General features: G+C 37.2%; 1 protein-coding gene across 10 annotated transcripts in view; it reads right to left on the bottom strand.

The window, feature by feature from the left end:
- RIMS2 (regulating synaptic membrane exocytosis 2) overlaps window positions 1-24611 on the bottom strand; it is a 787778-nt gene that overhangs the window by 196108 nt on the left and 567059 nt on the right. For 6 of the 10 annotated variants that reach the window (XM_039525805.1, XM_039525808.1, XM_039525806.1 and 3 more), the window contains 5 exons: window positions 23641-23703; window positions 16089-16166; window positions 14309-14488; window positions 13096-13205; window positions 1568-1621 (listed from right to left, as the gene is read on the bottom strand). In XM_039525805.1, coding sequence (XP_039381739.1) covers window positions 1568-1621; window positions 13096-13205; window positions 14309-14488; window positions 16089-16166; window positions 23641-23703 — 485 coding nt within the window. Of the gene's footprint in view, window positions 1-1567; window positions 1622-12104; window positions 12138-13095; window positions 13206-14308; window positions 14489-16088; window positions 16167-23640; window positions 23704-24611 lie in introns of all 10 variants that reach the window. The other 4 variants (XM_039525817.1, XM_039525818.1, XM_039525812.1 and 1 more) reach the window with 4 other exon arrangements.

The raw sequence follows: 24611 nt of genomic DNA, 5'->3' as shown, positions 1-24611 counted from the left end.
TACTAGTTCCAAGAAAGATTAAAAATCACACTGATAAAAATTTTTTAAAAGAAGTTCAAGAAAGTAAGACAGAACATAAAAGCTAAACATGAATGGAGTTACTTATTTTAAACTAATATAACTAAGAAACACAGACACATGCAATACAAAATACAACTGATAAATCTCCAGATACCCAAAAATCCACTGTTATAAACTTGCCTTTTCTCCCATTAATCGGTGGATTTTGTTGTTTTTCCTCATAATCTTTATGACATTAAAAACAGACAATGATGATTAATAATTAAGAATAATGATAACATGAACAACTTAAGCATAGCACACAAGGAGAAAGTGCAAACTATGAAAACACAAATCCATGCACTATGTTTGAACTATCACATGACTGCACAATACATATACACAGACACAACAACAAAAACAATAATGTAAAATGTGCAACTTAATAAAAATAGCAGGTGTTTATGATCACAAAGGCACAACTACATTGCTCTAATAATTCCACTCTGAAAATAAATAAATGCAATAGGTCAAAGACTACATCCACAGAACAAATTATTTGTGAGATGAGCTTTAACCTGAAAATTGTAACAGATAAACTGTCTTTGACCTATTAAATTGTAACACGTATAACTATACATTTACATCTTTTTAACATTCTTCCTTTAAGGAAGAATTTTGAGAGCCAGGCTGCAAAAGTGTAGACAGCTGAATAAATCCTTTTGAGCTATGTGTGTTATTGTAACTGTAGGAAGCATGTTTTCTGTTATTAGAATAAGCTATCCTAAACATTTTGAGCACAATAGTATTTGGGACAATTTAAAAACAATTCTTTACCATTTGCATCTCTTTGATTTACAAGGGACAGCGTCAATCATAAAAGTTTCAAATTTTGTTGTTTTAGCCTCCAAGTGGGCCTGATTTCCCATAGCCCTCCTCATCCTTGACCTTCCATTTGTATCAACTGAAATTTCATGCAAGCAGGATCAGGGCCATTGCTTGAAATACATACTTAGGAGCTTTAAAATAACATATTCTTCTCTGCTAATTTTGTACTTCGCAATCACTTCCTTACCGATCTGTATTTTTTATGGACAACAGAGCAATATGACAACGTCTTTACCTCCTTGCTTGTCAAAAGCACTATGACTAATGTTAGCACAGTTCTGTGACAGGGCTTGTTAATTAACCTGGGCTCATTCTGATGATTGGATGGCTATCTCTGCAGCAACACAGGAAAAATATTGCAAGACTACGCATTTAATAAATGGTGCGATTTGTTCTTGGTGACAGAACAGAGGATTTTTATGAAAATGGATCTCTAGAATCCAGGTGACAAGATTATAACAATTTTGTAGGTTGAACATTTGGTTAGGAAATGCTTGACAGTGTTCCTGTAAGCATTTAAAATAATCCATGATGCATTGGTTTTGTTTGCTTTGGTCTTAAATAAAATGAAATTATTACTGTCTGGCTTTTGCATCTTAATATATTTCCAAGCTAGCTAGAGAAGTTTGCTCATAGGGAAACATATCTAAAGGGGATATGCAAATTTGGTCAGACAGACCTGCCTCAACCTCTGACCCCTGCTCTCCAAAATGCTTGTTTTCTTCATCTCCTTCTGCATTCATATAAGCAAAACAAAAAAAAAGTGAGACAAAAACATGTATACGTTGTTACAAGCTGATCAAATAAACAATAAATGTCAAACAAATAATATACAATTCCTCACTATTTGGCACAATTTTTTTTGAGTGAATCAAGGGTGAAATAAATCCTGTGTATGTGGAAGCACCTAGTTCTAGTAGCACCAAATCCTGTTTTTCTTTTTTATGCATGACTTTCATTTAGTTCAATGAAAGCTTTGCGCAAGGAAAGAAGGTAGGATGTGGCCCTTAATATTCCTGACTTGGTGGTTTCTGAATTAATTAGTGATGCATAGAAAAGCGGACAATAATATTGAAGCAGAGAAAAGCAGACACAGCATAAGCTTTAAAGATCTAAAGTAAAAGCATCCACTCTAGTTTTGTTTTGTTTTTTCTTGCAACAATCCTCCAGTCAGTGAACAGCTGATTTAAATATGTGGGCAGATCATCAGTAAGAATTTGAGTTACCTGCATATGCCCCCAAAGAGCAATGTAAAAATAATGCCTCCCCTCCCCCAAGTTCAGTCAATTGCAAAGAAAAAAAAAGGAAGATGATCAATTTGTAACAAAACAGCAAGTTAGCTGAATTTCAGAAAACCTAGAATTCAACGAAAACATTAACTTAATTCACTTTTCTTTAGAACTACAATTAAAATGAAAGTGCTAGTATAAGTATATGTAGATTTACTGTCATCTGAAAAAGTGCAAAAGAATCAGTAAAGACATCAGATAGTATATTACTATAAGATAAACAACATAAAATATAAATCTTATTTGATCTATTTAATGTACCAGTGAGTACATATAAAAAAAGAACCAGAACTCTTCCTATACAAAATATCTGTGACCATAGTAACTACAGTAGACAGAGAAAAAGCATGTTGAGTTGGACACTTATCCTTTCATAAACCCAAATTTTTGAATGCAATTAATTTATTTGGTTTGTTTTAATGTATTTTTAACATTACATTTTTCTGTTACTTATTGACAGTTTCTTGCACAATTTTAAAAGAAATATTTGTATTTTGCTTTCAATGAGTGTGATGTTCTGTTTCTAATTCTTTGTTAATGATTCCACTACTACATAGGTTTATTATAATTTTACTTGTAAACATATTGTGCAACTAACCAGTATACTGAATCCCTATATATTGGGATTTTCTAGTTTGTACTCACAACTTAAAATTACTGATACCAAGGCATTAATATGAATATTTAGACAATAAGTAGTGTCAGTATAATGGAAATAGATTGGTGCTTAGATTTTTCTCTAGAATTCTACAATAAAGTTATGGTATTTCAGATTATTAATAGCAGAGACGGCTCCAGAATGATGGAAAAGAGAATAAGTCTGAGTCTCAATATATCAGGTTTCAGTTTCGAGTTATACAGTAGAAACTCAGAGTCACAAACAACAGAGTTAGGAACTGACCGGTAACCACACAGAAGTATGCAATCAAGCAGAAGTAGAGACAAAAAAAATCGTCAAATACAGTACAGTACTGTTAAACATAAATTACTAAAAAAAATAAAGGGAAAGTTTAAAATAAATTGACAAGGCAAGGAAACTGTTTCTGTGCTTGTTTCATTTAAATTAAGATGGTTAAAAGCAGAATTTTCTTCTTCACTGTAAAGTTTCAAAGCTGTCTTAAATTAATGTTCAGTTGTAAACTTTTGAAAGAAGAACTATAACGTTTCAATCAGAGTTATGAAAATTTCAGAGTTATGAACAACCTCCATTCCCAAGGAGTTTGTAACTCTGAGGTTCTACTGTACTTCCTATTCAGCATCAGGGTTATTGTGTTAGACTTCAACATACATTTTTGTTACAACTCAACTGTAATGATCACATATATCATATATATCTAAATATCTATACCTTTCTATCTAGTGTATACAAAAGAGACAAGATGGGACAGGTAATATCTTCCACTTCTGTTGGTGGAAGGGACAAACTTTACACAACTCTTCTTCAGGTCTAGAGAATGAAACTAGAGTTTCAAAGCTAAATACAAGGTGGACAGATTGTTAAGCATAAGGGTTCAGACAAGTTGTAGGAGACCACTTAAATTGAAATGGGCAATCAGCATCTCTGCACTTGTAGGACAAGGAAAGGTTAGTAGGCATCAGGGTGTGTTGCAAGTTGTTGTAATGAGCCATAAAACCAGTGTCGCTGTTAAGTCCATGGTTTTTAGTGTCCAGCAGCATTCTGAATTTAAGTTTCCAGGCTTGCCTTTTGAAGGTGTTACACAGGTTTCCGTGGAGGATGAGGACTGACAGGTCATATATGGAATGATTGCTTTGTGAAAAGTGTTAACCCACTGGTGATAGGGTGTTTTTCTCTTTTATCATTTTCCTATTTGAGTTCATTTGATAGTGTAGTAATTGTCTGGTTTTGTTACCCAGGGTTTTCAGAACCCAAAACAGTGGTAACTTTACTGTTTCTCTCCAGAGGATGTCAGGAATAAATCAGTGGGGGCACAGCTCATCCAGCTGATATATAATTGGCACAACAGAGTGCTTTCACCTAATCTTTTATAGCCAAATTCAAACAAAGCACATTGACTCCTAGTCGGTCACCTATTTTCCTAATTTCAGCAAAACTACTCCTTATCTCTTACCATCAAAACATTTCTAGTCATAACAACAATGTGTCGAGACACTTAAAACTGATGTTGCTATTTGCTCACTCTCTTCCATACTTATAATCTGTTAACTTTCTGTCCCATCCTCCCATTGTGATAGCAAAGCTGCAAACATGCAGCTGCATGGCCTTGCCTCTCAGGGCCTAAGATTTTCCTAGCTATGTGATGTTTGGTTTTCAGCTCGCAGTAGATGAAGATACAGAATTGCTCACTACACTACTGTCCCATCTGGGGTTACATGCAGTAATGACAAATTCTCGGGTAACACTCCCCTCCTTGCAGATTGTATATCTTTAATATTAAGATCTGCACACACATACACAACAAGTTCAATGGGTTACTATAGAAGCCCAGCACAGGCTCAAAGCTCTACAATTGAGACCAAGCAATAATCTTCTTGCTGGCACTCTCAATTTTCACCCCTGATTCTGCTTCATTATAGACCAGACCTCATGTAGGTTCCCTCGGGGAGTACCCAGGGTTTGCAAAAGCACGGGCTTTGGTACCATTTTATCTTCCTTTGAATCTAGCATGTCAGCACCAGGAACAAAACAACCAACACTATTTGAAACACCAAATCACCACAATTGGTTGTAAAGCCAGATTAAAAATGCCTGTTGCCATGGGGGACCATCCCAACAATGTCTCTCACCATTCGTTGTTCTGAATTTTTGCTAGCCCTCTCAATTACATGTTTAATTTCACCGGCAGAATGATGGACTGTGACCATAATCCTACATGCCTCTTGTTTAGTAGCATGTAAGTAATTCCTCAAAAGGGGATGCTGAAGCAATATCTGAAAAGAAGTTCATTCCAATGGGTTCAGTTATTACATTTGAATACAATGTGTATTTCACTTTTAATTGGCTATATTTCAACTCAGGCACTTGAAATTTAAAATCATATCCTTCAATAACTACAATATGGCAAAATCATCTGTTTTCATGGGGATCATGAGATACATGATACACATAATTAATTACAAGAACCAGGCACAAACTTCTAAGACATATGCAATTATCACCCATTATCAAAAGAATAATAAAGGCACCTCAACTTTTCCTCATTTATGGAGGACAGTCTTATAATATGCATCCAGATATCCTCCAATCACACAAGCTGAAAATTGTTCCACTTTACCGCAGCTCTGTAACCATATGGGACCCAATCCTGTCTGTGTTCTGTGCACATCCAAAATTCCTGCTGAATGACCTGCCCTGGGAGCGAGTTACCAGTGACCCAGGGCTGCGGCAGAAGGAGGGTGCAGGTGTGTGTGGGGGGGAGAGCCCAGGGCTGAGGCAGCAGGAGGTGTGGGGGGGCACTGGTGGGGGGGCAAGGGGGGAGCCCAGGGCTGGGGCGGCAGGGGGGTGGGAGGAGGGCACTGGTGGGGGAGAAAGGGGGAAGCCCAGTGCTGGGGTGGCAGAGGGTGTGGGTGGGAGGGGAGAGCCCAGGGCTGGGGCAGCAGGGGGGTGCGGGGAGGAGCCCACGGCTGGGACGGAGGGCAGCCAAAATTTTTTTTGTTTGGGGCGGCAAAAAACCTAGAGCCGGCCCTGATTAATAGCACATTGTAGTCAGCAGAAAAACTGATTTAAATGGGAGAAGGATTAGGTCTGCTATGGCTGTGTTAGTGGAAATACAAGATTGGTTCCACTAAAGGTTTGCAGAACTGAGCTAGAATGTTATTGGTACCCAAGGATACTAATACAGGACTCAACTGTGGGCTGTCACAAGTGCCAAGCAAGGGGAATTGCATTGTTGTACTACCAGAGGAGCAGACTGGAAGCATATTATAACTGAGCTACTCTCCTCTCTGAGCTTCTGGCAATAATCAAGGTAGCAAGTGCAAGGAAATAAGGTGGCATAAACTGGGCCACAGTGATGTGCACTTTATCCCAGATTAACTCTATGTGGAATGAGAATGTCCACACATGGAGCTAATTAAGAATGGTTAATCAGAAATAATTACATATGTAGACAAGCCCTAAATGACTTGTCCAAGGAGAGACGGGGTGGCAGAATGGTATGTAATTAAAGGCTGTATCACAGTTCATATATGCAAGGAAGACAAATTAAAGTTACATGAACAACCTTAACATGTCTTCTTCCTAACTTCTGAGTATTTGACTTTGCAACCTTAATGTTCTTTTAAAATTATTTTTCAACTTTATAGGTAATTTCCCTCTTTTCCCCACCCTTATTTTTAAGAGCAACTGAAAAACCAGAAATTCCATCATATGGACCCATATTGATTATCATTGGTCATCAGTAGGGTACACAATACCTTTAGGTTCATAGCACAGACCTCTATAGACTGAATTAAAGTAGTAACCAACACTACAGGGGAATGCAACACACTCTTTGCCAGTAGTTTATACAACTAATTGATAGCAGAGAAATACTGGGAATCAGGAATTCAGAGTTTAATTCCCAGCCTGGAGTAGAACCTGCAACCCACCCTGAACCCAAAAGAACCCAACTATTTGTGGGTTGGGTTGGGTGTGAAAAAAAATGGACTGTCTCAGGCTTGGGTTGGCTTCCCTCCTTCTGTCTTTGAGGTTGTCACCACATCAGCTGCGTGTCCCGACCCTGCAGGCCAACGCCACCTTGCTATGTTGTGTGTGCTCCGGAGACAGTGTGCTGGTGAGTCAGAGCACCTCTCACTCTACAGCATGCACAGCGCAGACGGATGTGACAAACATCACAAGCAGGGCACACAGCCACTGTTTTGCCCACCTCATGGGCAGGAGGAGGAGAGCTGATCCCATAGGCCTGAGATGGCAGCAGTAGAGCTGACTCAGGTTCAGGAGGAAGGCTCAGGATTGGGTCAGAAAACAACCTGACCCTCTTAGGTTGGGTGGGCTTGGGTCTAAGTTGGTTCCAGGTCAGACTTAGAGGAGACCTCTACTCTAGAGGATTATAGAATATTAGGGTTGGAAGAGACCTCAGGAGATCATCTAGTCCAATCTCCTGCTCAAAGCAGAACCAACACCAACTAAATCACCCCGGCCAGAGCTTTGTAAAGCCAGGCCGTAAAAACCTCTAAGGATGGAGATTCCACAACCTCCCTAGGTAACCCATTCCAGTGCTTCACCACCCTCCTAGTGAAATAGTGTTTCCTAATATCCAACCTAGACCTCCCCCACTGCAACTTGAGTCCATTGCTTCTTGTTCGTCATCTGCTACCACTGAGAACAGCCTAGCTCCATCCTCTTTGGAACCCCCTTTCAGGCAGTTGAAGGCTGCTATCAAATCCCCCCTCACTCTTCTCTTCTGCAGACTAAACAATCCCAGTTCCCTCTGCCTCTCCTTGTAAGTCATGTGCACCAACCTCCTCATCATTTTTGTTGCCCTCCTCGGGACTCTCTCCAATTTGTCCACATCCTTTCTGTAATGAGGGGACCAAAACTGGATGCAATATTCCAGGTGTGGCCTCACCAGTGCCTCAGTAGAGGGGAATAATCACTTCCCTCGATCTGCTGGCAATGCTTCTACTAATACAGCCCAATATTCTGTTAGCCTTCTTGGCAACAAGGGCACACTGCTAACTCATATCCAGCTTCTTGTTCACTGTAATCCCCAGGTAATTTTCTGCAGAACTGCTGCTTACCCCAGCCTGTAGCGGTGCATGGGATTCTTCTGTCCTGAGTGCAGGGCTCTGCACTTGTCCTTGTTGAACCTAATCAGATTTCAGGCGGTTCACCGTTCCAGGCCAATGAGGGATGTGGGAAGCCATGCAGGCTGAGAGATGTGCTGGCCACTGCTTCCCGCAGCCCCCATTGGCCTGGAATGGTGAACCACGGCCATTGGGAGCTGCAATCAGCTGAACCTTGGACACTGCAGGTAAACAAACTGTCCCACCCTGCCAGTGGATTACCCTGATGGGCCACGTGCCAAAGTTGCTGATCCCTGGACTAAAGCTATTGCATCTCCCATCTGGTGTTCTTGCACTATGCTTAACACATAGCATGTTCAGTAGAGGATGGGCATATATTCAGTGCAGTTGGCATGTAATGAGCTCATGTTGGGCTGGAAAAGGTTTAAGGCACATGGAACATTCAGACATTTTAGTATCCCTGCTCTAAAGGCTATACTGAAGATATGTAAAGGATGATGCTCACAGACTTAGAACTTGGATAAATCTGAGTGGGTTTTCATAAGGACAGAAAAAGGAATTGGCCCTCACACTATCCCCCTGCTAAATTTCAAGTCCCTGCTCTATAGCATGGAGGGATTACAGCTCTTCAAAGAAACAGTTGGACAGTAGTTTTTGCAAATCAGCCTGAGACAGAGAGCAAACATGGAAAATTTCTGCCCCAACACTTAAAGTTTGGTGACATTATTAGCAATTGAAAATGGGATCTTACAACAGAAAGTATTATGAAACTTTAACTACAGATGTTGCTACCAGTTCTATTATAATTTCAATGTAGTATAGATCTTAATAAATAATTATTTACAAATTAAAACACAGAAGATTATCAATAATTTATGACTTCTTTGGAGAATAATGAGTGAAGCATCAATCACTTCAAAGCAGTTCAAAATCTTTTGAAGTGGAAAGTCTTATTGCTATAATTGAATGTAGTGGACAGGTCTAAAATATGGGAAGTCAAGAAGTCCAATATTTGAAATAGTTTTAAGAGTAATTTCATGGGGTTTATATTTAAAATATAGACTGCAGGCAGTTACTGAATTTAGCCTTGTTCCAAAGCCAAGTAGAACCAAGACTTGCATTTCAGCAACATATAAAGTAAAACCTCTTAGTTTCCTCCTGTTAGATTAGTAATAGTTGTAAACATTCACTATTAACAAGCTTTTGATGTCTCCAACACTATTATAAAATTGTAGGAGGTGTATTTTCAGCTCAGTACACACAGTCTTAGCTATGTAGCTCCACTTAATGCTAAAAGGAGTTGTGTAGCTAAAGCCCAGAACAAAATATTGAGAATATGCCTAAAAATGAGAAAGGCTCCAACATAAAAAATAGTGTTTTCTAGTCTGAAAATGCCCTTGAAATATTACATACTTAAAAAGCACACAAATGAACCACCTTCTAGATCTAGACACTTCACTGCAGTACAACGCTTTTGTACTGGTTCATCAACACAAAGAGGTCATAAATGTGGCAGGTCTAGCCAACTGCCGATTCCCTACTATGCTCTTGAGAATGGACCGGCCTCTGGTTGCCACACGTAGTCACCATAGTTTAAAGCAAGCTTTCAGGCTGTTCCACACTAAAAGCTGAGTTCTCGGCTACAACAAAAGGGGACCCAGATTGGGGAGCTGTGAATAGCTCATTTGTTCCCACCTAGAATCACAGCACTTTTACTATTTTTCTTTCAGACATGTGTAATAAGTATCTGACCCTGAAATGAGTACAGAACATGCTCTTTTTTTTAAACCTCTTTCCTTCTAGTAAAATACAGAGATGACATGGACTAACTCCTGTTTGTTACCCTCTGATACATTTTAAATTATCTCTTTTGTTACATTAACATCTGAACTTCAACTGGTCAAAGCTAAAATGTTGGATTTTAAAATGCAAGGAAGTTATATAATACAGCATATTCCACATACAGTACTCAATCCTATATTTTACAGTCATTTTCTTTAAATCATGGGAAAGTTTGCCCTGTTTCTAGCCACATTTACCTTACTTTTACAGACCAATTCTTAGCATGTGTTAGTACAATACTTAGCACGGGCATCTGAGCCTGACTGAGGTCTCTGCGTACCTATCGCACTACTTATAATGATAAATAATAATCTGCAGAATTCCTGACAACTTTCAGTTTTACTTGCTATTGCCTTTAATGCTGTTCTTTTTCTCTCAATGTTCTACTCAGTTTTGTTAATTATTTATTAATTAAATAACTCTTCCATTGTGGTCAATGTTCTGGGTTCCACTGGTTTTCAATCTGAGCATCATCAGAATCTTGCATGCTTTTGTTGTTGTTGTAACAACAGCAATATTTTGGGACATAATCCACATACTTAAAATTATATCCATTTTTTTTTGTAAAATGCAATCTTCCTTTGCAATCAAGCCAAACAGAATGACAGCATAGTAATCATAATTTCATTGAATCGCAGTCAGAGGTTACTTACCAGTAACTGCATAAAACGAATCACAAAATGGAGTTACCTGGCTCCTGAATTACCACATTAAAAAAACTATGTAGAATATTGAGACAAAGATTGCATAGCTGAAGGTTACGGCAGATAAGCTAGGGTATATAAAAGTAAAATATTTATATTTATTCTACATATTCCCTTTAATTACATTTGTACTTTTTCTTCACATCTTATAGAAAAAATATATATATACAAAATTTAAAATGCCACAGGTCTAGCCATTGTGGCCTGAATGTATGATCATACTTTGATTGTATATTAAACTCCAATATCTATGTACTTTACAGTTCTCTGTAACCCAAATCTTCAGAAAAATTTACTTTTTAGATTGATGTTCATAATAACAAAATACCGCTTCATCCTTTGAAACCATCAGTGTAGTGTCTCATATATCAGTACAGCCAACAACTCTAGATTTCTCATAAACAAATATTATAATCTTTAAAAATGTATTTATCATGGTAGTGCCCAGGAGCTGACTGAGTACAGGGCCCCATTGTAGTAGGCCCTGTACAAACTCAGAGTAATCGCCAGCCTCAGCTGCAAAAGCTTACAATCTAAATAGATAACACAGACAAAGGGTTGGGAAAAAGGATAGAACATACAAACATAGTGAACAATGGCACAGACATCATGTTAGTATATTATCTCCTGGCAAAGCTAGACTACATTTAACTGTGATATAAGCATTTGCACAACACAAAAGATACTGCAGAAAAGTACACACTAGGGTAATGATCTAGAGAGTCTGATTCCAAAATTGAAATAAACACCATAAACACTAAATAAAAAATCTGTTGAGACAGATACGTATAGACCCTCAGTGACATAAAAAAGGACTGCAATTGATATCTTCTGGTTTGTCATGAAGCAAATTGAGTATCAAAGCTGGCATTAATTCTATGAAATATTTTTCACTTCTGTGGGGAGATTAATTTTTAGCAAAATTCTTATCGCTTTTTGTTTTAAGACTACCTTGATTCAGGGAATTTTTACTTCTCGGTCCAATGGGTGTGACTTAAAATTCAGCAATTGCTTTAGACAACAAAATAATGTTACATGTGTACTTGGAGTGAACACTAATGCCCCAGTCCCATAAAGATGTATGTACAGGCTTACTGAGAAGCCCAATTGAAATTAATAGGACTACTGTAGTCCTTAAATTTGAATACACGCCTAAGATCTTGATACTGCAAACAGTAATACATGTGTTTAACTTCATGCACATGAGTAGTCCAATTGACTTCAGTAGGACAACTCATGTACGTTTGTGCAAGATCAGGCCTAAATATTTCCTATACTATCTAAGAAATCATATACAGTCTGATTCTGTAAGGTACTAAAGCATGTGTCTAACTTTAAGCACATGAAGTGGTTTTATTTAATGCAATGTGACTACTTATGTGCTTAAAGTTAGGCACATGCTTAATTACTTTGCTCAATTGTGACCATATTTAGATAGTTATCTAAAGCAAAATTCTACATTTTTAGGGCTGACCACTGTACAATTTATGAACTACAAAATACATGAGTGAATAATTATCACACAAATTCTTCTACTGACCTAATAACAGTCTATGCAATCAAGAAACATCAATTGCAGTTGGGTTTATTTTTGCTTATACAGCCTCCCAAAAAGACTTTCAAGCAGAAAACAAACCCTCCTTTATGTACAGACCTTCATAAGGTTCTATCTCCTTGTCTCCATTGTCTACGTAGAATAAAAATAAAACAAAAAAGGGAACCAAAGAATAGGGGTTAAAAACAACAGCACTTTTACAAAAGGTATAACACACTTCTTCATAAGGAGAAAAAAAAGAGAGCGCATGGGCATTTAGACTGATTTTGCAAAGCACGTCTATATATTATCAATAGAAAAGCTGAAAATATATTTGATGTCAAAAATGTAGTTTTATTCCTATGATTTTGAAGATTCCTGAAAATGTTTTGTCTACTGAACAATGCTTTCATGAGGCATTCAGAGGAACAGTATTGACAGTATCCATAAAGTATGCATCACCAAGCATCTTGCTGGTATTTATTTTTGTTGTTAAAGATGATGACCTTTTTCCTGTTCCTTCTGTGTCAAGAGTGATATCTATATTTATGCATGAGCTAATCGTCCTTTGTACTTGTGAGATTTTTCCTTTATTGTTGTTAGCATAGGAGCTTTGTACTACTATTCTACCATACACTGATCCTGATCCTAGAAAGGATGCTACATTCTCAACACCAGGGAAGACAGTGGGCACTCAGAATCTTTCAAGATTTGACATTTTATGAAACACATTCATTACACCAGAGTTTTATCAACTAAATGCAAAGCAACTGATATAGGACCTTCTGCTTCTGTTGAAGTCAGTGCAAAATGTCCATCAACTTCAATGGGAACAGAATTGAGTCAATGCATAGTCCACTTTGTCTCTGTTTATTGAATTGTTTTGATGATATAGATTAGTTTAATTCATGTGGCAGTAGATGTTAGACTGACTTTGAAAGAAATGGTGGATGGTACAAAACACAAAACTATTGGCAAATACTGGTTCTACACAGGAAAAACGCAAGACCTTTAGGTTTTAATTCCAAAAAAAGGCAGTAAATAATAACCAATCCCCCCTTTATCTTAGCAATCCACAAACAATTCTGAAGTCACAAAAAAAATCACTTACTTCTTTCCAATGTCCCCTTTGGTGGGAGCTGCGGTAACTGCCTGCCCCTTCGTCCTGCTACTGGAGTACTTGATGGGCTTGTTTGGACAGACCCAGTTCGAGGATGTGACCTACAGAACACACATCAAAACAAAACATGCCCTTTTAAAGTCACATTCATCCTTAGGTACCTACAGAGCTAATACAATGACTAAGAAAATGTTGGTGCACTTAGGACCTTTGAGGTACAGTAATGGTACTGCTGTCTTTTTTCATAGAAGGACTAACTGACAATTAAACAGAGAAAACTCTATCTGAAGAAAAAAGCCAAAATAAGGCTAAATATTGACACGTAATGTATTTGTGTAGCTGACTCTGCATATTTTCTGTGTGTGTGTATGTATTCATGTAAGTGCATGTGCACTTTTATTATATACACACATACATATAAAACCATCTAGGGGCCACACGCTAAGATCCTTATTACATTATATTCAGTTAAGCTTTGGGTTGGACTAAGTAAAAATGAAGTAAAATAGTGAGAAATGACATCATGATTTGATTCTTGATATAATTAGCTTTCACTATCAGAAAGCCAAGAAATATATTTTACAATCCTAAAATGAGGTGATGGTTCATTCAACTTCCTACTCGACCAAACTGGCTGCACATATAGTCGTATTTTCTTTACTGTAGTTGCACTAAAGGGAGTTTACATAAATTGGCAAAATTCTTCATCAGTAGTAATATAATGTACTTAAACGGGAACAAAACAGACTATGGCACAGTAAAATGTAGTCAGAGAAAACAGTGGTTAATACACAACGTTAGTACAATCCATTTAAAGAAACTTTTTTTAAAAAATAGTTTCGTTTAATGTTGTTATGATGGTTGTTCCATAAGCGATGTCTGATGAACACAAACAATTTCTCATTCTGCAAGAGAAGAACATGATAGTTATGAGGTGCTTTATGTGGGAAATCACCCGGGATTCCTGATAAATGAGAAATCACAAAACAAATGTAGTTAAATACGTTAGTAAACAAATTACAATGGCAGCCACACCATTATATCCACAAGAGAATATAAGTAGTGTGTTGGCACTGACAGGGTTAGTATCTACTGCTACTAGTGATCAGCCAAAGATGGAAGGCGATACCAATTAGCTACTGGGAAAATAAAATGTGAGTTGGTGGGGCAAAGGGAATTAGTCTGATTGATTTGTCTGTTTCACCTCGATAAGGCAGGTGAAGGAGGGGCAGATCTTCCAGTCATTAATGAAGGCATCGACCTCATGAGGTTTGAGTCAGGACGCTCTGTGGATCGGGAGCGGGAGTTGGTCCGCTCTAGCACAGGACGCTGTTCTGTTGATCTGGATCTTTGATATGGCTGTCTATCTGGTGCTTCACAATTCCTGTAATGTTAGTCAAAAAGCAGCTCAGTTGACCTTAACTGTTCTGTTAGTTATAAAATATGATGCTTGGGATTGATTTGGAGAAAAATCATTGTTAAATACATTTTGGTAACTTTTCTGAGTTCGCTTCTTGATAACATACAGTATTTATAGATGTATGCAGTCTCTTATCCAAAACTCTGGATAAATGGGCTAAAATGTTTTCTGTGTCTCAATAATGACTTTCCATGCTATAATCTGTTTCCAAGCAATTTCTCAGTAAAACACTATTATTTTGTTAACCAACTACACCAGTATACCAAACATTGAAGGAAAAAGCGATTTGATTAGAGAATATTAAGCCTAGTTGATGGTAATAAATTGCCTGGTTCTGCATTCTCGCTCATATAAGTAGTTCTTACTGATTACATTAGCTTCATTAGCACTACTCATATGAACAAGGGTTTGCAGGATAAGGCCCATAGTAAATATTTACAAGCTATATCTGATCTAATTACAGTATGTTGATGTCAGCTGTAAGAGTTAACTTCAGAAGCAAAGGACATCTGTTAATATATAGGCCATGCATTAAGGATGGCTTCATAAAGCTAGAGTACTCAATGTTCTGGTTAATAGAGACCTCTAGTACCACTATCAAAGTACACATTCAGATGTCCCATAGGGTAACATAAGATTTGTCTCTGGTAAAAGTTATCTTCCTGTTTTCTTGACCTAATGTATGGTGCCAATGTAATGACAGAAAGAGGAAAAAATTGAGACGTGAAAGGAAAAGATGGGCAAAAGAAAATAAGAGGTTCCAAAACAGCTGACTAAATTAAGATATAGTGCAAAATAATTTGTGGGGTTCATCTTCATTTGTACTGAAATAATGACTGGATTTCTATAGTACTTTTCTGTCTCAGGTCATTGTCTGATCCTTTTGCTTGCAAAGAGAAATACAAAGGGGAAAAAGTTGGCTAGCAACTTCCTTAATTATACACATCTATTTTAAATTTTAAAACTAGGTTGTACATATTAGTTGGGCTGAATCTGTAATCATTTGTACTTCACACACCTCCAATGGAGTTGATGGAATCTTGACAGAATTACAAACTCTTAACCTAATAGTACCTTTTAAGGCTCTTCCTACAGCTAAGTCCTGTATTTTACAATGAAGATGGTTAATAAGAAGAGTGACTGGATGGTGATTAAATGTAACAAAAAGTCAAGTTTTAATTAGTATTTTAAATAGAGAGAGAGACTGCAGGCAGCCTCATTATGAAGAGTCTTACGTTATTAACAGCATTATTTTTATAAAAGACTGTACTGAGGCAGAGCAAAGTTTTCTCTAGGGCTGCTAACTTTGCTGAGTGCTTTGATAAAAGGGTCATTAAAATGAATGTCTGTTCGCACCTTCCATAAGGTATAATTGAATTCATAGAAAACAAAATGAAATTCCCCCAGACAGGTCCAGAATAATGCCAGTCACCATTACCCTATTTCTAAAGCTCCCAACAAACAAAACACACCACAATGAGACACATAATGGTAACTATGAACTGAAGGCACTGACAATCAGGGGAGAAGTAAAACTAGCCTGGCACAAAACCACAAAGATTACCTCATGTCTTCTTCTGGCTCTATCAATTCTGTTTCTGAATGGGAAGCTTGATCAGCCAAAACATCCACTGTCTCGCTTCTTTAACATTGTGGATAAACAAAGAAGTGTAACCTTAGCTTTGTAATAGATGTTGCTTAGCTTAGATAACCGTTTAAAGAAGGGTTTCAGTGCTACAAATGAGTAAAGGAGTCAAGCATCCACATGGTGGTGAAAAAATAAGCTTTCTTTGGTTACAGAAATAAATTCTGAAGAAAGCAATTCCCCCCTAGACCTGAATTATAAAAACAGTGCATGACTGAAGCCAGACTGTGCCTAGTCCTTGTGCAGGTGGGAAAGAGAAGGAGTTGGCACAAGGAACATCTCTCTCTCTTCCTTCTGCCTTCCACAATGGGGCCAAGCACAACAGGAGTTCTTATACTAAGGGAGTGAGAAAACTCTTGTAGCACTAGTGCTGCTTCTGTGCTCATCTCTGTAAAAGAGGCAATCTCTGCCCACTGTAGAAGTTGGGTTTGCTGTCTGGGATCAGGCAGTGGCTGGTCCTTGCACCCTCTTCAGAAGGGGTGCACATGCTGTAATCTGCAGAAGAGATACAATGCCAACCAAAGAACCAGCTGCAGAAATGCAGCTCCACATCACCTATAATATATGGTTGTATTGGTCACAATCTGGCCATAACAGTGGATGGATGAAATTTTTTAAAACCCCTAAGTGACTTAGGGGCGTAAGTACTACTGTCAATTGACTTTCAGTGGGACATGAGTGCCTGAGTAACTAAGGTGCTTTTGAAAATCCTATCCAATATGAATATAATTTATTGCATATGAACTACTGAAAGCCATTTTAAAGGGGAAAAATAGATAGTCAAAGTTAAAGCTATCCAACACCCACAGTATTACTTAAAGTGTTTTGAAACTCCTTTGCATTACCAATAGACTTTGTGCAAAGGTTTTCATTTTTAAATCTAATGAAATGTCAGTATGGCCTCCCACTTCTCCTTTAGTACTACCTACTTCACCATCCTTCTGTCTCTACTGGCAAAGAGCATTCACTTTAGGTGGTCTATTCTCTTATCAGCGTGTGGGAGATTTGTGCATATAATTCTCCCACACACTGATGGAAGAATGGATCAGTAGGTGTTTACATCTTAACCAAGCATATCTATCACATTGACAAAGTTTCAGCTTTCTGTAAGGCACCATGTAGAACAGCACTCAGGCTATTCTAAGTTTAAAATAAACACTTTAAAAGGCCAAAATTTAGAATTACCAAGATGTTATAAGGAAAGTCACCCCTAGTATACAGTAATAATTGTAAATTCTGTTCACTAGCATCTAACTTGAAGGGTTACAATGCCTTGAGTTAACTACTAACTTATGTGCATTGGTTCATGCTCATATTCTGGGAATGTCCAAAGTTAATAGTTTTTTCGATACACAAAGTTACCGTTTCTAATTTTTAATTATTCAAAAATGAATGTTACTTTTCTTAACAAGTAAAAAGGAGAATCTTCATCAAATGAATAAATAGTAACTTATCCAAGTGCATTTGTACAGAAGGACTTTTAGGAGGCAAATAACAGTGTGTAATCATAAAAGCTGTCAGTGCATGCACACAGACATCTCACTATTTCCCAAAACGATTGGACGTTCTTCCCATATTTTAGCTGCCATCTCATGTGCAATATTAATTTTACTGTGCACAATACATAAAAAGTAGGTTATAGTAGTAGGCCAGTTAAAATCAGTTTGTTAAAATTTCAAAAGTAGTTAATATGTCCTTGTAACAAAGAACTGAAGAAAAAGAAGTATAAATGTACACTATGGAAGGGTTTTTAATGCAACTTTTGTGATCATATCAGGCTTTCACTACTTCTAGAAACACTTAGCAAATAACAAGAGAAATACAAAAGGTACAATATCTAATAGTCACTACTTCAAGAATAGGCCAGCTATTATCCAATGGGATACCTGTCAGTGTCCGTGGAAGGTTGCTGGATTTCAATCCTTGGATATGCTGTTCTTCTACTAGCTATAGGAACTCTGCTGTTTAGTCACAGACACAAGATCCTCTGTTAGCATAACATAAATAAGCATGTCTGCAAAAAGTGAGATTTCTAGTAATAACCATTGAGTCATGAATGTTGTAACAGGAAGTGTGTGAAGATGTGAAGAAGCAGTTCATTGTAACAGCACAGAGATAGAGAAATACTGTAGCTAGTTAGAAGCTGCAGGTTAATTTCATTTTTAGGAGGATCATAATCAAATAAGTATAAAGAAGCTTAACATAATATAAAAGTATGTTCTGGTATAGTATTTAGTGCAGAAAAGAGTTCAATGCTTGCATCTACTCTAGAAAATAAAATATAAATAAAGTAATGTATATGAATAGTCAATCAAATATTATATGGCATATACTATTGTGTGTGTTATAACTATATAGAGAATAAGTAATGATATAGTATAAAAATTTTCAGTAGAACTACACTCATTATCTGACTCTTCATTGACATCAGTTTGGGACGGTTGCATTACATATGAACAATGCCATAAGTGAATTACACTAGTCATTCCAAGCAAGCGCCAACAAAACCTTTATGCCACACCACGGTCTCATGTCATCTGTTAATGTTAGAACTACTATTACAGAAATATTTTAAGAAGTTTTTAAAAACTGATTTGGTCCATTTTTTCCTATTTTTTCTTCCTATAATGCCAATTCGCTTAATTCTGTTGCCCATCTTTGACCTGAGCGGATAGTCAAATTTCAGGGCCCTGGGGACATTCTCCTTGGAAGCAGAAATTAATGAAGACTGGTATTCTTTAGAGTGACCATACAGCAAGTGTGAAAAATTGGGACGGGGGTGTGGGTAATAGGAGCCTATATAAGAAAAAGACCCCAAAATCGGGACATCTGGTCACCCTAGTATTCTTTGATGCAATCTTGTTTATTTATAAGGACTATACAAAGTCCTCCTTCAACAAATGAATGAGGAACCAAAAGAAAGAGAAGCAGTTTCTCAGTTTACAGCCCCAAGCCTCTTTAGCCAACATGCCAAGAATCTCTCTCTCTAACTTTTCCCATGGTCACCCTGTGCTCACAGGCTCCTGCTGGACTTGCTTGCTTTTTGACTCTTTCTCTTTCTCTGTTCTCATCTGTTCTCAGCGTGCGTGTGTTCTGCTTTCCCTCACACACATCCACATCCACCTATTTGATCATAATACCAAGTGGAATCTCCCGCTCACCTGGTGCTGGTTTCCAGGCACACACTATTTGACCTTGTTTTAGGTTTGGCCCCTTAAATATCTCTTACAACTATCTTAAATGAAGGGCGCATTCATACATCAGTTTGAATGAAGTTTTAACCCATTGCAAGGTTTTACCCAGCTCATAATAATACCATGAGTTCAACAACATAGGCCTTGGAAGAAAAGAGAAAAAATAACTAATACATTTTTAAAATACTTCTAAAAGTTACCTGAATAGCTTTTCCTTACATTATATCTCAGTTTAAATATTAAAAAAAAATCTCACTAACATCCAAGACTTGGTACAAGTAGAGTGTGTACTGTTCAGAAAAGGGATTCAGGACTTTCTAATTATTAATAAATCTTTCTAATAAATCTTCAGTTGTCACAGATCATATTTAATACAACTTTAAATGAAAGCAGACACAGCACCATGAGGTGATGACATTGTTTGCTTATTTTAAAGAATCCCACTTTCCACTTTTAGAGTATGTCTATACTACCCGCCTTGAGCTAGCTGACCTGTAAGGAGTGGGTAGGTTGAAGCCTGAGTGATGCTGATGCTCCAGCTATTAATGCGTTGAGGATGCAACAGCTCAAATTACAACAACTCAGCAGCAGCTAATCCAATCACTCTGCTAATCCAATCACTGTGCCACTAATCAAATCAATGTGAAACTCCAGTGCTGTTTTGAAGTGTGGTCCCTCTCATTCAAGCGACCATATCTTGAGTGCAGTAACCTGAGTGTACTAACTCAAGCTAACTGTTGCAGTGAAGACAAGCCCTAGCAGTTCTGTAGTGGACTCTGACAGCAGAAGGTCAGAGTGCACTACAGAACTTTTAGCGCACACTAGCGGGGTCCACAGTGCCAGTTAGTACTCAGCAGGCTACTGCACAGTAGATTTACACCCCATCTTGCCATGCACTATGTCTATGTGTGGACAAGCCCTAAGATTATTTCTCAAAAAATTAGCATACCAATCCCACATGGTACAGGGACCTCTGCATGCATACAATGGCATGGCTTGACTTATTTTTATTTCAGTATGGCTCCTTAATTTTAAATTTTAATACAAAAATCTTTGAAAAACCAATTTGAGTGGTTGGACATTTATGCAAGGTATCCTTTCACTATGTGAATATGAACAAATGTAAACACCCTTTTGCTATCATTTTGAATATATTAATTAAAAAAAAACACCCCAGGTTTCTTGTATTCATGGGACCTCTTCTCCCTCCTCCCACCACCTATAGAAACACAACTGTCTTTCAGCGGTGCTTTGTATCTCAACAACCACTTTTGGCTCTCTCCCTCTGATCTCACTTCTCTTCTGCTGCCTTCTCCTCTCCCACAGCCCATTCCCTACAACTGAGTATACTAAACCTCCATCACTGTTAATAGAAATACTAAAATTATTCAAACATGAAAAACCAGAATGAAGTCTTACATTATATGTTTAAAATGATATTTTCCCCTAGGTAATTCAGTGTATACACAAATTCACCCACTCACTGGAAAGCTCTGAAATATTTAATTAAAATGGCACCTTAAAATGGAAAGATGTATATGCACGGTAGCAATTTTCAAAATTCCCTACTGACCATGTAATTTAATGAATGAGAAGCAAGGGCTATATCAGGCAATACAAACAGAAACAATGCCCAATAAGGGCTCAATTCCTTAAAGGCGCTGAACACTCTAGTCCAACCCAGCAAAACACTTAACTACATGAGTATTCCCACTGATGTCAATGGGACCATCTCAGACTCAGAATTAAACGTGAGTGTTTTGCTGGACTGGGTTTGAGTGCACAGAACCTTTCAGGGTTGAACACTACATTTGGATGAAATACATGACATATAATTCAGCCTACAATAGTTAGTGACAAAGGTTCAGCCTCTGCTCTGAACTTCTGGGGTTTTGTTCCAAATCTTATATGCTACTAATAACACAATTTCTGATTTAATTTTCCTTTATTTTTCACTAGTAATTTGCTTTAAAAGACTGATACCCTGGGAGATCTTTAATTATAATTGTAAGAGTCCACAGAAAGGCTTCGATTCTGGAAAGATTTATGTATCTGCTTAACTTTATGCACCAGGCCATAGTGCCATATGTCAATGGGACCACTTGCAGGGTGTAAATCTGGCCCCACTGAAATCAATGGGAGTGTTGCCATTGACTTTAAAAAAGATCAAGATTTGGCCCAAAGTCCATGGAATTAATCCCTTATTTAATTCCTCTCATAATAATGTAATTAATTTCATTATTTGAAAAGTTTGCATAATTAAGGATTTTTAAAATATTCAAAATATTCTTAATGGTCTGGTTAAATGTCATATTGAACCATAGCTTCCCCAAACCAACTTTTGCTTTTTTTGTAACAGCTGTGCTGATCTTAATTAAAATTGGTACACAGTGTACCAACACAAACTGTTTCTTGAATTACAAACTTTGGTTATTTTTTCCTCTGATACCTTACCATATTAACCTCTATTATGAGCTGAGCCTAAGAAAGATCAGATAAATAATAAAGGTATTCTAAGTTTCTAGTGCAACAAAATGGCTTAGACTTTCAACTTTTTTTTTTGCACTCCATAGCATTAGTTTAAATGGACCAAATTAATATTTTTTCTAATTTGGAGTTTAAAAAAACAACAAGACAGAGCTAGGACCTGCTACCTCAATTTTCAATACAAATATATTTTTATACTACAACTACTGATAGATCACTTAATTGCAGATGTGCTGATGGAATCTTGTATTGACGGGAAACTGTCAAATTGGAAAACAAATAATCAGTGGAACATTTTGTACCTAATACCGTCAGAAGGAATATCTTATATATCTAGAACAGAAAAAGATAATAAAAAGCATTCATTTTTTAATCTCATTTGATTGGCTCATGTACTGCTTCAGGAGGAGCTCACATGCATGCTCTACCCCAGGCTCTGCAAGAGGATGTTCCCCATTACCAGTTAAACTGAAATTGAAAAGTCAGCAGGCAGGTGAGTGCACAGAAAGAAAAGGGACAGGAAAGGACGTTGGATGATGTTGCTCTGGGGCACAGCCAAAAGTCTGTTACAAACATAGCTGCAGAGCAGGAACACTGATTAATTTTTTTTTTACTTTTGTCATAATTCTCTGGGTGAGTGGTGTTGGTGGCCTGTGATATACAAAGATGCCAGACTAGATGGCTAACAAAAAATTCTCATTAACACTGGAACACACAAAGCAAATACAAATTACTATTGTAGTTAAATCTTTAGTCCTAAAGATATTAAAATAAGTGATCACGTATCTACAATTTCTTTCAATATACATGGTCAATCGTTCACACTTGTAGTCTACAATAATCAGATCAGCACAGCTTGAGACTTGTTCATCTGTTTTATACAGGCAAACATACATTTGACTAAATATTTCTGCAAAGTTAAATGTCTACTTTCTGCTGCTATAGAAAAATGAATAAATACACCATTTCCATACTAGAGACACAAATAATGTTACTAAAGAAACAAAATGAAAATATAACTTTTTACTCTTTCAATGGTTATGGAATTTTTTCTACACTACTTTATAGTTGAAAAATTGGCACAATACATGTAGCATTTCAAATATCCATTTATATTTACAGGCTTTATTTTGTGTAATTTAAAACACATTTTTGAGATTTAAAATATTATAGGACAGAGACAGAGAAGTGGTTATTATTTTTATATAATGAATTCATATTTATCCTAAAATAAATGTAAGGCATTTTTACATAAAATTATTGTTAAAGAAAAGGAAAGAACACTGCAGGTCCACTGATGAAGACCTTAACCAGCCCTCACTACAGAAAAATTCCCAGTAAATCAATGAGAGTAAGGACTTCAGAACTGACCGCATCGCACTTGATCCCCCAAGATCCCACTCAACAAGCCCCCAATGGGGATGCTCACTGCAGTAAGAGCTGGTAGGATCAGGTCCAATTTCTTTAAGCTAAATTCAGTACTGGACTTAAATTTATCTTGTTCCAAATTGTATGTGTCCTTTGTCCACCATAATCCTTTTTCTCAAGAACAACCCGACATATTGAAAAGATTCACATAAAGTAGTTCAAGCATCATCACTGTTCTTTCTATCCTCATAATAGAAACCTTGTATAGAGACAAGCCAACAAATATGCCTTTTCTGAGATCAGTGGAGAAAGAAATGGAGGATGATTTACATGATGTCAGAAATAAAATTTGTTACTACAATTAGTCAACTCTACAAGCAGATTAGGAACACATATTTGGTAACATTACACTCTTTACTTACCCATAGTTTTCAGCTGAACCATTGACTACATGATCTGCCCATGAACTTGCACCATTGTACCACCTTTACAATGCAGTTAAAATAAAGAGGTGTTATAAATAATTATAGGTAATATTAAAAATACTATAATTCATGTGTCATATTTGCTTCTCACTAATCTGGAGATTTTTTTCAATTGCTTCCAATATGTTTTCTGCATTTCCTCTTCTTTGCTAAGAGGTATCAGGAAAAACAGCTGCTTTCTGGCAACAGTTATGTATACTTTTTCTAGATCTAATTCTCAACATATTTCAGTAAGTGAATTCTATCATTTTCAGCAAGTTTGCCTAACTCTTAACTTCTTTCCTTAAGGTTTGATCCTTCAATGCTTTCGCATGCAATATTTCCATTGCCTTTGAGTCTTTGTGGAATGCTTTTAAGATTAGACCATAGAGGGATAGTGTCAAACTTAAAAGCCATATACTGTAAGCCAAACCATTTTCTTTACCTATGTCCTAAAAACACCTCTAAAAAGTAAAGCATTTTTAAAAATGCTGTTTACTGTTATCTATTGATGATTTTTTTTGGTGGGATTTTTTTATTTGTTTTGGAGGGAGGCGGAGGGGGGTGTTGCATTTCATTAAGCCCCCACAATGAAAAATCAATGAAATGACAATCATTATTACTTTGCACTGCTCTAGATGAGCTAAATGATTTAAACACGTGTAACATGACATCAGCAACATCAGTCAAAAACAACATCAAGCGGTTTGTATAAATGTTATTGTAGTGGGGTGGCCATCCCCCCTCCTGCCCTGAAGGGCTTAAAACAGCCCTGGGAGAGGGCTGTGGTAGGGGAAAACCTGGGCTCATTGGGGAAGTAGCCACAGCTGGGCCACACCACAATCAGGCCACAGCTGGCCCTATAAAGAGTCTGTGGGCCGGGAGCAGAGGCAGTCTCTCTCTAGGCATAGAGAGAGAAGGGCCTGGAT

The sequence above is a fragment of the Mauremys reevesii genome, linkage group 2, assembly GCF_016161935.1.
Source record: "Mauremys reevesii isolate NIE-2019 linkage group 2, ASM1616193v1, whole genome shotgun sequence".
Lineage (NCBI taxonomy): Eukaryota > Metazoa > Chordata > Testudines > Geoemydidae > Mauremys > Mauremys reevesii.
The sequence above is the reverse complement of the archived record's forward strand: the minus strand, read 5'-3'. Positions and strand labels throughout refer to the sequence as shown.